The sequence below is a fragment of the Sander lucioperca genome, chromosome 14 (assembly GCF_008315115.2).
Source record: "Sander lucioperca isolate FBNREF2018 chromosome 14, SLUC_FBN_1.2, whole genome shotgun sequence".
In the NCBI taxonomy this organism is placed as follows: Eukaryota; Metazoa; Chordata; class Actinopteri; order Perciformes; family Percidae; genus Sander; species Sander lucioperca.
The window spans coordinates 14,298,402-14,311,844 of NC_050186.1; the positions used below are offsets into that span (position 1 = coordinate 14,298,402).

The 13,443-nt window shown below is 40.5% G+C and overlaps 2 protein-coding genes across 2 annotated transcripts in view; one reads left to right on the forward strand and one right to left on the reverse strand.

Moving 5' to 3' along the window:
* The window catches only part of dmgdh (dimethylglycine dehydrogenase), an 18,613-nt gene extending 12,325 nt beyond the window's left edge, over positions 1 to 6,288 (reverse strand). Inside the window, exons 1-5 of the mRNA XM_031317512.2 lie at positions 6,030 to 6,288; positions 5,623 to 5,791; positions 3,929 to 4,027; positions 3,684 to 3,848; positions 2,248 to 2,452 (exon numbers count right to left, since the gene is read on the reverse strand). Coding sequence (XP_031173372.2) covers positions 2,248 to 2,452; positions 3,684 to 3,848; positions 3,929 to 4,027; positions 5,623 to 5,791; positions 6,030 to 6,154 — 763 coding nt within the window. The 5' untranslated portion in view covers positions 6,155 to 6,288. The remainder of the gene's footprint in view (positions 1 to 2,247; positions 2,453 to 3,683; positions 3,849 to 3,928; positions 4,028 to 5,622; positions 5,792 to 6,029) is intronic.
* Positions 6,289 to 8,859: 2,571 nt separating this feature from the next.
* bhmt (betaine-homocysteine methyltransferase) lies at positions 8,860 to 13,007 on the forward strand. Its single transcript, XM_031317818.1, has 8 exons — positions 8,860 to 9,001; positions 9,215 to 9,347; positions 9,451 to 9,563; positions 9,692 to 9,883; positions 11,009 to 11,156; positions 11,903 to 12,085; positions 12,173 to 12,401; positions 12,492 to 13,007. The coding sequence occupies exons 1-8, from the start codon at positions 8,981 to 8,983 to the stop codon at positions 12,670 to 12,672; spliced, it is 1,200 nt and encodes a 399-aa protein (XP_031173678.1). The 5' UTR covers positions 8,860 to 8,980; the 3' UTR covers positions 12,673 to 13,007.
* The last annotated feature ends 436 nt before the right edge of the window (positions 13,008 to 13,443 follow it).

The following is a 13,443-nucleotide window of genomic DNA, read 5'->3' on the forward strand; positions in this document are numbered from 1 at the left end:
TCTCACCTTGAGATATCTGAATGAAAATGGGGTTCTTTGGGTACCCAAATGGCATCAATCCAACAAATGCTGCAACAACTTAAGAAACATATTTGAGCACGAGAATGGCCATCGTAAAAGTAATCAGAAAATAGTTACAGTAGGCTGTGGTTAACAGTGTTGGGAGTAACGGCGTTATTTTTTCAGTAACGGAGTAATCTAATTAATTACTTTTTCCCATCGTTGCAATGCCGTTATCGTTACTGAGAATGTAAAGTGGCGCGTTACTACAATTTGGTTGAACTGAGTTACTAACTCAATTACTTTTTGGGAGATGTAATTTGTAACTGTAACTAATTACTTTTTTAAAGTAAGATGACCAACACTGGTGGTTAATGTATATGTATTTGCCTAAACTTCTGTTAGGTTCATTGGCCTGAATTATTATTCCAGTCCAGCCCTGAGGAAGCATTACAGCCTGCATTCCATATTTCGTCTCAGTTTCAACAGTGAGCAGAATTTGTGAAAAAAAAGACGTTGGCTGGAAAAGAGGAGTGATTGAGGTTCTAGACAAGGCATTGTGGGGCGGCAGTATAGAATAGGAGAGATAAAGTATGTTGAAAAATGGCTCTTTAAAAGGGCAGAGAGAAAGTTTAATTAAAGATGGTTGGTGTTATGCAAGCTCAAAAAAACAGCCGCTTGTGGGTAATGGGTTTTAAACAATAACATACGTAGGCACACAATGCATAAAAAAAAAAAAGACTGAGGTTCCTGATGTTTGTTGGGAGGTGTTATCTTCCTTGCTATGTGAGATTTATTATGGGGGTTATTTCTGCAGCCCATCAATCTTTGAATCACAAAAACAAACCCAACATACAAAAAGAAAACGCATGAGTCTGTACTCGCAAAAGCCTACATTTGCCCATTCAATATCGCCACTGTCGCACTATGCTTGCTCTTGGGGGAATTACTAGAATTGTTGGGACTTTATAAATTATAGAGTGTGGTCTAGACCTACTCTATCTGTAAAGTGTCTCAGGATAACTCTTGTTATGATTTGATACTTTAAAATAAAAATTAATTGAATTGAATTGAATATCAATAATAAACATGACCAGAGAAATGTTAAATTTGCTTCATGTGGGAAGACGATTAATGCAAACACACAGGTGTGATATCTATCAGTTTGACATTTCAGTCCCTGGATACAAAAAGAAGGAAAATGCTTTAAAAAAAAAAAAAAAAAAAAAACTGTCTCTGTCGGGAGGTGTGCATGTGCTGCTGCTTCAAGATTGGATGAAATCTGAACTGTTGGCCTGTTTGGATTGGCTGTCAGACACAGTGAAGGCAAAACGCCAGCATGACTAGCAACATAACTGGCTTCCACCAGAGTACAGAATGTGCAAATACACAAAGGGTGGAAATATGGAGCAAGAAGAGCTTTTGTTCTGCGAGGTCTTAAGAGTGCCATTTACAATTTAATATTTGTGAGTGTACTAGAACATTTTAAAGGGACACGGTGTTTACATTGCTGCGACTGTCAAAACACTATTTTAAACATGCATATATATCAGCATTCTGATCCATGAATTTTACAGTATTAAGTTATAATGCTTTTCATTTTCTATTTGTTTGTTAGTTCATATTAGATGACTTTCTGCAGAGAAAAGGTAGCTACAGAAAAATGTGCATGACCTATATATTGCTATATGTTACACCATCTCCTTCCTAAACCTTGCCAGATAAATAAGCAACAGTTGCAAGGATGAAACGAGTTTTTGCCAACAAACCCCCCCCAGTTCAAGCCAAAAGCTAATTTCTCTGAACTCTGCAAGTAGTGGTCTGCATTGACACAGGTCTCCTGCTGTTGAGTGGTTTTATAGAGCAGTGGCTATGGGATGAGTCTGCATTGTGTATTAATCAGCAGATAAGATATCTGAGATGAGACATCCTGCACTCGACTTACATTTTAGCATGCGACTGTCACATGTGTTAGAAGAAAACATGACTTAAAGTGTATGGACTGCAGTGTGTATGAGGCTCTAGTTGTTTGCACGTCTAAAGAAAGAAAAAAAATACTCTGACGCAAACTTTGATGCAAAAAAGAAACTTTTAAACCCCTTTAAAGCCTGAAAAAAAAAACAGATCAAAGCAGACACCATCAACATTTTCCATGCATGTTCCTAAAGAAACACATGAGACATTCCCCCATTATCTCTGGTTTGAGAGCAAATGTGCATTGGGGAACATGAATATTCAAGTACAAACCTGTTGCATTGACGATGCGATTGGCGCGAATGGTCCCATGAGGAGTCTGGACGTCCCAGTTTCCGTCAGCGGTCGGGGTAAGGGCGGTGACCGGAGCTGGGTTGTAGATTTGGGCACCGTACATACGAGCACCAGCAGCCATAGCCATGGTCAGAGAGTAAGGGTCAATGTGGCCGTCTCCTGGGGTGTACAGACCTGCCAACACCTGGAAATATAGATAAACTTTCATGTAACAACAAATATTAAGCATTAATACTGAGATAGTGATTCTTGACCTATCTTCCTAAGTCTGATAGCGGAGATAGCGAGAGGGGAGGGACATCCTGTGCATGGGAGACACGCCAGATGTCAAGCTTTATCTTAGTTATGTATATCTGTTGAGCCAGACTATGGCTTATTTAACCAAAGGGGTTTATACACTCATGAGCATTAATGTGCTAATCTGATTTCATGGCAGTCTGCCTAATATTAGATGATTTAAACAGTTTTGTGTGTGTGTGTGTGTGTGTGTGTGTGTGTGTGTGTGTGTGTGTGTGTGTGTGTGTGTGTGTGTGTGTGTGTGAGAATGGTGGACATTTTGTGATGATGCAAGATCCGAAATGGACAAGGATCTTCCACTAAGGAGCATAAATGTCTGAGAAACTGCTGGTACATTTCATGGACATTTTCAGATTTAGATTTGGACAATTTTTGTGCACAAAGGGTAATTTTGGCCTTGTGGTGATAAACTAAAGGACTGGGAATGATCTTCTGGGGATCATGAATATTCATAGAAAAATGTATGGCAATCTGCCTAATATTTGATGATTTAAGAAGACACAAATAGAAAACTGGAAGGTCCAAAATGGAAACGGTTCTACCTCTGAGGAGCATGAATACTTGGTTTATCGGTGTTTTAAGCCCCCAACATCTCCTTCCATGCAGCGCTGCCTGCGGCACTAGGATTAGGCAATAGTTATGGTTATGGTTATGGATATGGTTAGGGTTAGGTGCTTTGAAGTCAACGGTCGCAGCGTTGCCTGGAAGGAGACGTTGGGGGCTTAAAACACCATTGAGCGAATACTTGAGAATGTGCTGGTACATTGCATGGACAATTCTTCTGCACAAAGGGTAACTTCAGCCTTGTGGTGGTGCTAGATAAAGAAAGAGAGGCTCACTCAATTTATCTACCAAAACAGATTGACCAATCGACCAAGACACTAATAGGCAGACTGACTGACTTTAACATCCTTTAAAAATTATATATGTCTGGGTGAATTTCTGCAGAAATTCAAACACTTTGTATAGGAGATTATTTGATAGATGTACTGTTCTGCTTTGAGAGGATCAGCAGGGACAAGCAGACAAAAATAACCAATCAGTCAATCATTAATCCACAAGAATCACATTCTCTGTAAGAATAAAAACTCTGTAATATTTCCATGGTTCCGACAGACCTTGTCTAAATTGAGCAATGGGAAAAGTTCGTGGACTTTTTCCGGTCCGATAAAGTACTGTTCCGTCACATGCCAATGTGTGCGTGTCATCTGGTACTTCATCTCATCCACTCGAGCTGGCGTTGAAGCAATACGGACACTGCCGGGCTGATGGAAGCCCACTGCCTGCAGATAAAAAGACGCTATGAATGACACGTGCGCAAGCAAAACCTCAACACATAGGAAAGATTAGCGAGGCATCTTACCTGTCCAGTTTCAGCCTCCAGGGTCTCGTATAATTTAATGCTGTCATAGTGGACTTTCTTGACGTTGATGCCTGGATGGTAATATGTTGTTAAACCGGCCTGAAAGACAAAATAAACCATGAGAAGAAAATACATCCACAAAGACACAACACTCACAGACTTAAATCTGCATTTTTGTTTGGAAAAAGCACTGACATCCCATTTAAAGGTGCAGTAGGTAAGACTTATAAAACCAATTTTCTGTCATATTTGCTGAAACTGACCCAATGCTCTCCTTTACCTCTGTTTTGGTGTACCAACATCTTCGCGGACTAATATCTGTCTCATTTCATATCTGTCTGATGCTGTCTACCATTTGGTGATCGGCAAGTAGCACACAGTCAGTTTTTAAAAAGCTAACAACGCTAATGAGAGCTGTGAGAATGAACCAAAACAGTGACCATAAGAAAAACAATGAGCTTAAAGATGCTGCTACAGAGTTGAGTGATAATTCTTCATCACTATGAGCGACCCCTTTCAGAGTAGTCATTTGATCCATTTTTTATATTAAATTTTGATTACCCTGTCCAAGCACTTTTCTCCCACAGCCAAAAACATATATACATCTGAACCCCCCCTACGGGTGAAGATAGTAACATAATAAGAGTAAGTTCCACCCTTTGACATGTCAAACGTGTATTAATAGCATCACAGTGGAGTGAATGAGTGACGGTGTAGATGGGGCAAGAGTCCTCAGATGCCTTGAAAACTTGTAACAGCTGTTCTCGATGGATACGACGTGACTACTGAATGACACAAACAGAAAATGGCTGTAAACACATTCACTAAACGAGGCTGTCGAGGAAGAAACTCTCCATACTTGTGTTTTAGATTTCCCATTAGCATTAGATGCTCACTGGTCAGTTGGAATATCATTCAGAGGACAGATTGACTAATTTTGCTTAAAAATTATCAAGAAAATGCCCTGTTATTAAAAGAAAATCCAAGATAAGACATTGTGAATCCACGTTTCACAACTGAATAAGAAAAAGTGCAAATTTAAAGCAAATAGGGCTAAATACGATGGTAAATTAAGGAATTTTTCCAGTGAAAATGCCAAATATTGCCTAGTTCCAGCCTAAATTGTGAGGACTTTGCTTCAACGTTCAGTTGATTAATTGATCAAAAGAAAATATACAACTTTAACCTTAAATCGACTAAATGTTTCAGTCATTTGTCAAGTGGAAACTTTTTTTAAAATGTTTTTGCCCTAAACGATACTTTATTTAAGTAACTATTTAAAAGGATGTCACTCTGGGCTCCCTATATGGACAAAACAATTAATCCAGACAATAATCTGCAGATTAATCGAAAATTACAAAAATAGCTGGTAGTTGCAGCCCTAGTTTTATGTGATGAGAAACTGAATATATTTGGGTTTCTGGACTGTTGTTCGGAGAAAACAAACAATTGATAACATAACTTAGGGCTTTAAAATTGTGATGGGCGTTTTTTTACCATTTTATAGACAACAATATTAAATGGAAATGTGTTTCAGAGTGTTTTAGTTCACTCTCACAGCTTTTTAAACAGGAAAGCAGGTGTGCCAATATGCTGGTGTTATGTGACACAGATCATCTGGGTTTTCATCCAAACTACGTCCACCTTCATATTCACTGTACTTAATACATAAAAGGAGACTTTAGTAGACGTACAGCGTGCCAGGTGGAGCCAGCCGTCAGCTCAGACTTCTCTAGCAGCACCACATCCTTCACTCCACCTTTGGCCAGGTGATAGGCCACGCTGACCCCCACACATCCCCCACCGATGATCACAGTGTCCGCGGTGTCCTTCCACCTCTTCCTCAACGCTGAGGATGCATCACTGAAGATGGATAAACACAGAATTATATGTGAATCATTACAGCTCCAACATGTGTTTACAACGCTGTCACACCTGCAACCAGAGCTGACAAACTGAAGGCACCATGTTGACCATGATGCAGAAGCACCAGGACTACTTTAAGGGCAACATTTCTGCAAGGTAATTATGGCTGTTTTATACCCTCATATAACAAATTGCCTGACCAACGCGAGTCAAATGAAATATGAACAAAACTCACCCCTCTTGTGTTTGTTTTCTGGAAGTGCAGCAGATGGTCCTGATAGGAAGCCCAACAACACTGCCTCGACACGCGGCAAAATCTCTCCGCATATGACTGTTGATTAGATTTAATATCCGCGACATAATTGAGGTAATATTACATGCAACTTAAAGCATAACCAGCCCCCCCCCTCTCTCTCTCTCTCTCAGTGGACCCCTGCACCGCCGAGTGTGGTCGTTACAAATATCCCTCATTTGCACTGACAGCTGTTTTGGCACGCCCACAGGTAGTCAGGACGAAACTTTACCCAGAACAACCCTCAGGCATGTTAACCCTTTGAGTGTCACAACCCCAAATTTAGGCCACATAGCTCCTGATTAAACTATGTGAGTTATTTAATTGATTTATTCTATCTACAGCCATTGCTACCATGGTGTAATATTACTTTCTGCATTGTGTTGGAAGAAGTACTCAGATCCTTTTATTTAAGTAAAAGTACCAATCAAAACCAAGTCGTGAAAGTCCTGCATTTAAAATCCTACTTGAGTAAAGTAGCCTACAGAAGACAGTACATATGTATTAGCATCAAAATGTACTTAAAGTGTAAAAAAGTACAGGTTTTGCAGGAAAATGGCCAGTGCCTCATACATTATATTATTATAATAACACATCTCTTGAACATATATATATATATATATATATATATATACTGTATACATACATACTGTATATACATATACATATTGCAACACAGCTTTCTCTAAACCCACCTGCAACAGGTTTGAACTGGACATTTACTGTACTGTAATTATCTTCACAGCTGATTTATATAAACACTGAAATGCAGAAACAAATGTATTTATGAACTGATTAGAACTGATGTGGATAGGGTTATTGTACTGAGTGGATTTAGAGGCAAGAAAGCAAACTTAGTTGATAAGCTAGTGAGTCTATGAGCAAACATGGTGCACTAGACTTATATAAAGTTACACAACATGTGGAGTGCAGTATATAGGCTGCCACAGGTGGACTGCAACCAGCTGGACTGTTTGTTTTAATCTGTTCCCAAGGCAAAGCCTCGTCTTCTATGCCTCTATTTGTTTAGACTCAAACAGTTTTTTTAATTTTCACGTTACACTTTATAGCCATCTCGGTCTGTTGGATGGTTTTGCATGCATTCATGTTCCCCAGAGGATGAATCCTAATGACCTTTGGTAATCCCCTGACCTTTCCTCTGGTTCCACCAACAGGTCAAATATTTCACATGTGCAGTAAAATATCCTAATTTTCTAAATGAATTGGTACAAAAAAATGTTCAGACATTCATGTTCCCCTCAGGATGAACTGTAAGGACTCATCCCTTACTTTACCTTTTTGTGCAGTGTTTGTATTTGCTTATATTGTCAAATTGGTGAAGCGATTTCTTTAACTTTCTTGTGTTTTGTCAATTTGCATGTCTTCTTAAGTTGAATTGGAGTCCAGCTTTTAGGACCGTTGTGCAAAGGAGACGGATGAGATGACATTTTCACCTGACAGCAACATTGTAACCTGGATTAGTTAAAGCACATTTCAACCCTCTTAGGAGATATCAGAATCAGAGAAAAGGTTTATTGCCACAGTAAACTAAAACATCCACAACGAGAGTAGCATCTATACAGCATGTCCTGTCTAAGAATATCATGTTGCTACACGTGGTGTTCTTTCAAAGATAGAGGGATGTAGGGTATAGAGGAGCGTCCTAAAAAAGAGCCAAGACATATAATCATCGTGTTTTGACTGGTGGTGGAAAACTAAGTACATTTACTCAAGTGCTGTACACATCTCAGGTACTTGTACTTGAGTATTTCCATTTTATGCAACTTCATACTTCTACTCCACTACATTTGTCTGACAGATTTAGTTACTTTTCAGACAACAGTTTTTCATCCCCTTCCTGTCCGGTTAAAACCACGTATCTCCAGATGTGTTGATGTTGAATGTTTGTGATAAACTGCAGGATGACGTATTCCTTTATGTGTTGAGAAAATCCTCCTACTTCTTAAGCTAAGTAAAGTCTCTTCTTGGATCAGCAAAAAAATGCATTGTCGTCATTGTAAGGGAAATTGTGTTTGATCATGCGGAACTCTGTACACTGTAACCTTTCATGAAATTATGTCTGGCCATACACATGCAATCATGTTACTTTTCTTGTGTTTTATCATGCTGAATCCTTTACAACGTAACCTTTAACTGAATAAATCTTGGCCTGATTGCAAAAACTTGAGGCATTGTTGCCCCGCTGGATGTCATCACAAGATCCTGACCTTTGGCTTTGAGCCCTATGCTTGAGAACAGAGCCATGCAAGATACTGACTGAAGGAAACAAGGACTGAAAAAAAAGGCAGAAAATCCTGATTATACATTGGTTTGCATGAGTGTGGTAATGTTATACGATGTAATATGTGTTTCAATGTATCCTTTTTAATAGCAGATTTTGCTCATGCAAGCAAACCAAAGTCAAATGTCTGCTCTTTGAATCAATTAATCAATCAAACTATTTATAACGCACTTTAAAACTACAAAAGTTGATCAGAGTGCTGTACAGAAGAATAAAACAGACATAAAATACATAACTCACACAGGCATAAAATACAATAAAACAAATTAAGAGACATAAAACATGAGAAAACAGCCATAGAATAAACCCATAATACAATTTTGCACATGAACAAAGTAGACAAACTATCTTTCTTTCTTCTTCTAATTCGTATTGATTTATTCCATAAAATATCCAACTGTGTGGATATGTGCCAACTTTCCAAAAGGAAAAAAAAAAAAAGATGAGCTATGTAAGAGGCAGGCGTTTCTTTTAGAGTGACATCAGGAGCACCGCACCCCTCCTGGATTATAAATGCAGCACCGATATCTGCACAAAGCCCTTTCCAAACTCAGAGACACTCAAGAGTGGGCCGGTCACTGCTGCAATAATCATGGCATCAGGAGCAAAGAAGGTGAGTGAATGAGATGTCTCTTAGCTTATTGTGCACCGCACCGCATTTCACTTGTTGCATTATAGTTTTGAAGCCACAGCACTCAGACGTTGGTTGCGTGTGCGCATTTTTGTGCAAAAGAAAATGGTTTGCATATATGTCAACTACCAGATACTAAAATGTAACAAACGTGAGTGCATTTCTGTGCTTCTTGCACGCTTTGATTTCACGCAGGGCATTTTGGAGCGTCTGGATGCAGGAGAGATCGTCATCGGGGACGGAGGCTTTGTCTTCGCCCTGGAGAAGAGAGGTTATGTCAAAGCAGGACCCTGGACCCCCGAGGCTGCAGCCGAGTACCCTGAAGCAGGTATGGCTACTACTCTTGCTACTACTTACTACTACTCTGCTTGAGACATTTAATAACCGACAGCGACAAATGCTGAATGAGCCATCTCGTCGTGTTGTTTCAGTGCGTCAGCTGCACCGGGAGTTCCTGAGAGCAGGCTCCAATGTCATGCAGACATTCACTTTCTACGCAAGCGATGATAAACTGGAGAACAGAGGCCACACTCAGCGCTTCACTGTGAGTAGAGCTCTCCAGCTGCTCTCAAGCCTCATCTTGAGTCATGAGACAGTTGGCATGAAACCAAACTGACTGCAACCGATACGGGGACTTTGTGTTCTCTTAACGTGAACGTTTCTTTTATTTAGGGGCAGCAAATCAACGAAGCAGCGTGTGACCTGGCCAGGGAGGTGGCCAATGAGGGTGATGCTCTGGTGGCCGGAGGAGTCTCTCAGACCCCCTCTTACCTCAGCTGCAAGAGTGAGAATGACGTCAAGGCCATCTTCAAGAAACAGATTGATGTCTTTGTCAAGAAAAATGTGGACTTCTTGATTGCTGAGGTATGTAGTGAACACTGTTGGTAAGTTGGGCACAAGATCAAATGCCCGGTGTTTCACTTCTATAAAGTTGAGGGCAGGGTTCAAAATTAACTTTTTCGTCCACCAGCCAAATGGCTAGTGAATGTTCAAATTTCACCAGCCACTCAATAGATTACCATTGTTTTGGGGGTTTTTTTGGCTTGGGAGTGAAGCAAATCTACCAGTCACTTAATTGCATATTTTACTAGAATTTGGCTAGTGGGTGGTAATTGTGAACCCTGGTTGGAGGATTTACAAGAAGCACGTATCCTGATTTTTAGAGGTAAAAAAACCCACATTGGACACTTCATTTGTCATAATGCAACCAATAAGATATTTTCATTAGACCCTCCCTGCCTCATAAATACTCCATGTCTCCATCATCAGGTTATTTCTCAGACTTTAGTAAGCTCCAAGACATTAGTCGTCCAATGTAAACTCTCCTTTACGTTTTTAAAATCAGTGGCGTGCCCCTTTTTTAAAGCCAACCTGTTTTATTACCTTGAACCCCAAAGGTAACTTGGGTTGAATTTAAGTGTTTTAAATGTTTGTCCCTGGTGTTTTAAAACAGCCATCATTGCACCATTTTAAATCTTCATTTCAGTGTTCTTCGATATACCCATTTAATTCTGTCAACTAGTTGTCAATCTGCCTCCAAACAAGCATATGCTTGTTTGGAGGCAGATTAGCCCTGCTCAGTGCTGATTGACAGCACCTGATTGTTGCCAGTATGTTGTAATCTATTTAAACCTGCAGTAACCTTATTTAGGTCACTTGGGGGCAGCAGAATCGAGCTGTGAACAAACATTGGCATATAATTACTCTAAATTAATGTGGTGAAATTAACTGTTTACACATCCAGCAGTTAGTCTTCTCTGTACCAGTCACTTGAGCTGCTAAATCCACTATGTTCACCAGCTAGTCTCTAACTTTCTGCAGTTTGTTGCTGAGCAGGAAGTGGGGAGAATGAACCAAAACCGTAAAGTTACAGCCCCTCACATTTCAGTTATTTAATTTATTTAGCCGCCAACAGTGACTTATTTTGTTCTCAATTAATGTGATCACAAATGGCCATTAAAATGATTTTTTTGTTGTTGTTGCTTGCAGTACTTTGAGCACGTGGAAGAGGCTGAGTGGGCCGTCCAGGTTTTGAAGACCACTGGGAAGCCTGTGGCTGCAACTCTGTGCATTGGACCTGAAGGCGACCTGAACAAAGTCAGCCCCGGAGACTGTGCTGTCAGACTCGTCAAAGCTGGTAGGGAAATATCAGTTGCTGTACTGTACGTATGAGGTTTAAAACCTCCTGTCCCACTATAGGTGCAGGTGTGGAGAAACTGGGCTGACGACCCAGTTGACCGTCTTAACACTTAATAACCGTTTCTATTATTTTGCCACCCTGTGTATATTAATGAGGGCAGGCTAAATAACAAACACGTTTAACAGCGGCACAAAGTAGTCTGATCATATAGTTGAATCAACACCTCCTCAACAAAACTGACCATTATAACCTTCATGAAGATCGGATTACGTATGTTCGAGTAATTATTTGTACTTTTTTTTTACACTTTCTAGGCTCATTTAGCTAAAACACTATCGGAACATTTTAAATGTCAATTGTGAAAAAATTGTATTTTTTCCAACTTGATGCTGGATCCTCATTTTCCATTATGCATCTTCAGTAGTATTTTCATTTCACTCTCGCTGCCGTTAAGCCCAAATCTAACATATGCACCCATTTTGTAACGAAGGCTTTCTGTAATACATTTGTAGTTTAAATCTCAAGCACAGATCCCAGTGGTGATGGGAGGGTAGACTTTTTTTAACATCAGTATGTGATGTGGATTTTGAATCTGACTTTGGTGCCATCCAGTGGAAGAATGAAAAGACAGTGCCAGACAAAAATACACACTGCTGCAGAAAGCAACCCAAAAGCTGCATCAGTTTTCACCTGGTTGGATTGTCATTTCTTTGTAATAAAGTTTGCATGTTTACTCTTCGTAGGAGCTCAGATTGTGGGCGTCAACTGCCACTTTGACCCGGAGACATGTGTGAAGACTGTGAAGATGATGAAGGCGGGAGTGGAGAAAGCCGGGCTGAAGGCTCACTACATGACCCAGCCGCTGGCTTTCCACACTCCTGACTGCAACTGCCAGGGTTTCATTGATCTGCCCGAGTTCCCTTTCAGTATGTATAAAAACTTAAAACGGATGCAATGTCTCAATCTAAACCGTGACATGGAAGACAATGTACAACCGGTGTTCTCTCTGACAGGTCTGGAGCCGAGGATCCTGACCAGATGGGACATGCAGAAATACGCCCGGGAAGCGTACAATGCTGGTATTCATTACATCGGAGGCTGCTGTGGATTTGAACCCTATCACACCCGTGCCCTGGCCGAGGAGCTGGCACCTGAGAGGGGTTTCCTGCCTGCCGGCTCTGAGAAGCATGGCAACTGGGGCAGTGGTCTGGAGATGCACACGAAGCCTTGGGTCAGAGCTAGGTACTGTAGATAGATATTTCTTTCGTTTTCCTTGCGTTTTCTCTCAAAATCCCTCCAGCAGTTTGGTTAAAAAGGTATTTGTCTCTGTAGGGCCCGTCGTGACTACTGGGAGAAGCTGAAGCCTGCGTCTGGCCGTCCCTTCTGCCCCTCGATGGCCATGCCCGATGGTTGGGGTGTCACCAAAGGCCATGCTGACCTGATGCAGCAGAAAGAGGCCACCTCCCAGGAGCAGCTGAAGGCTCTCTTCAACAAGGCCAACAAAAGTCACTGAGCTCTTTGAGGTGTCTGTTTCCAAAGGAGAAGCCAAGATCAGTCCCTTAAGTTTACATACCAAAAAGATTGAAACGCTGAAGTTCTTTCTGTCTCTTTAGGACCATTTTACTGTATGTGGAAGACTCGTATCATATGCTGATGCTTTAAATTAGCTTAACCAACAATGAATGCCTTTTTAAGTAAGTTAATCACAACTGTGAGCCTTGTGAAATTACCGCAAACTCAAAATAGCAACTTTGAATGCACTTAAAGTAATGCTTTAAAGCTCCACACATGCCTAATGTCTTACAAAAGAACTGAACAATGTGTAGCAATAAACTTCTAAAATTTAACAAAATCAAGTGAGTTTTTGTGCTGAGCAAATGGGGGGGGGGGCATATAACCTCAAAGAGTGCAGTATCACTTCCGTTCAGACGGACATCTTACACAATTTACAGAAAGTCTACAAAGCTTTGTGGTTAGTAGAGCACTGTGCTCTATATTCAGCATTGTCTGCTTAACACTGCAATGGTCTTAATTGTACCATGATCATGTTTAATGTGTTTGTACTTAGGCTACCTACAGCATATACAGCAGGGGTCACCAACCTTTTTCAAACTGAGAGCTACTTCATGGGTACTGAGGCATACGAAGGGCTACCAGTTTGATACACTCTTCTGAAATAACATTTGCTCAGTTTGCCTTTAGTTATGATTATTAATGATAGTCATCTATGTGAAGACACTGATCACGTTAATGATTTCTCATTATCAATAATTATCAACAATGA

What these genes read in the sequence shown, in the direction of transcription:
- bhmt (XM_031317818.1), top strand. Translation starts at nt 8,981, where the DNA reads ATGGCATCAGGAGCAAAGAAG. An exon ending in GCCACACTCAGCGCTTCACT is followed by an intron (nt 9,564 to 9,691) that starts GTGAGTAGAGCT and finishes TCTTTTATTTAG; the next exon opens with GGGCAGCAAATCAACGAAGC. An exon ending in TGTCAGACTCGTCAAAGCTG is followed by an intron (nt 11,157 to 11,902) that starts GTAGGGAAATAT and finishes TACTCTTCGTAG; the next exon opens with GAGCTCAGATTGTGGGCGTC.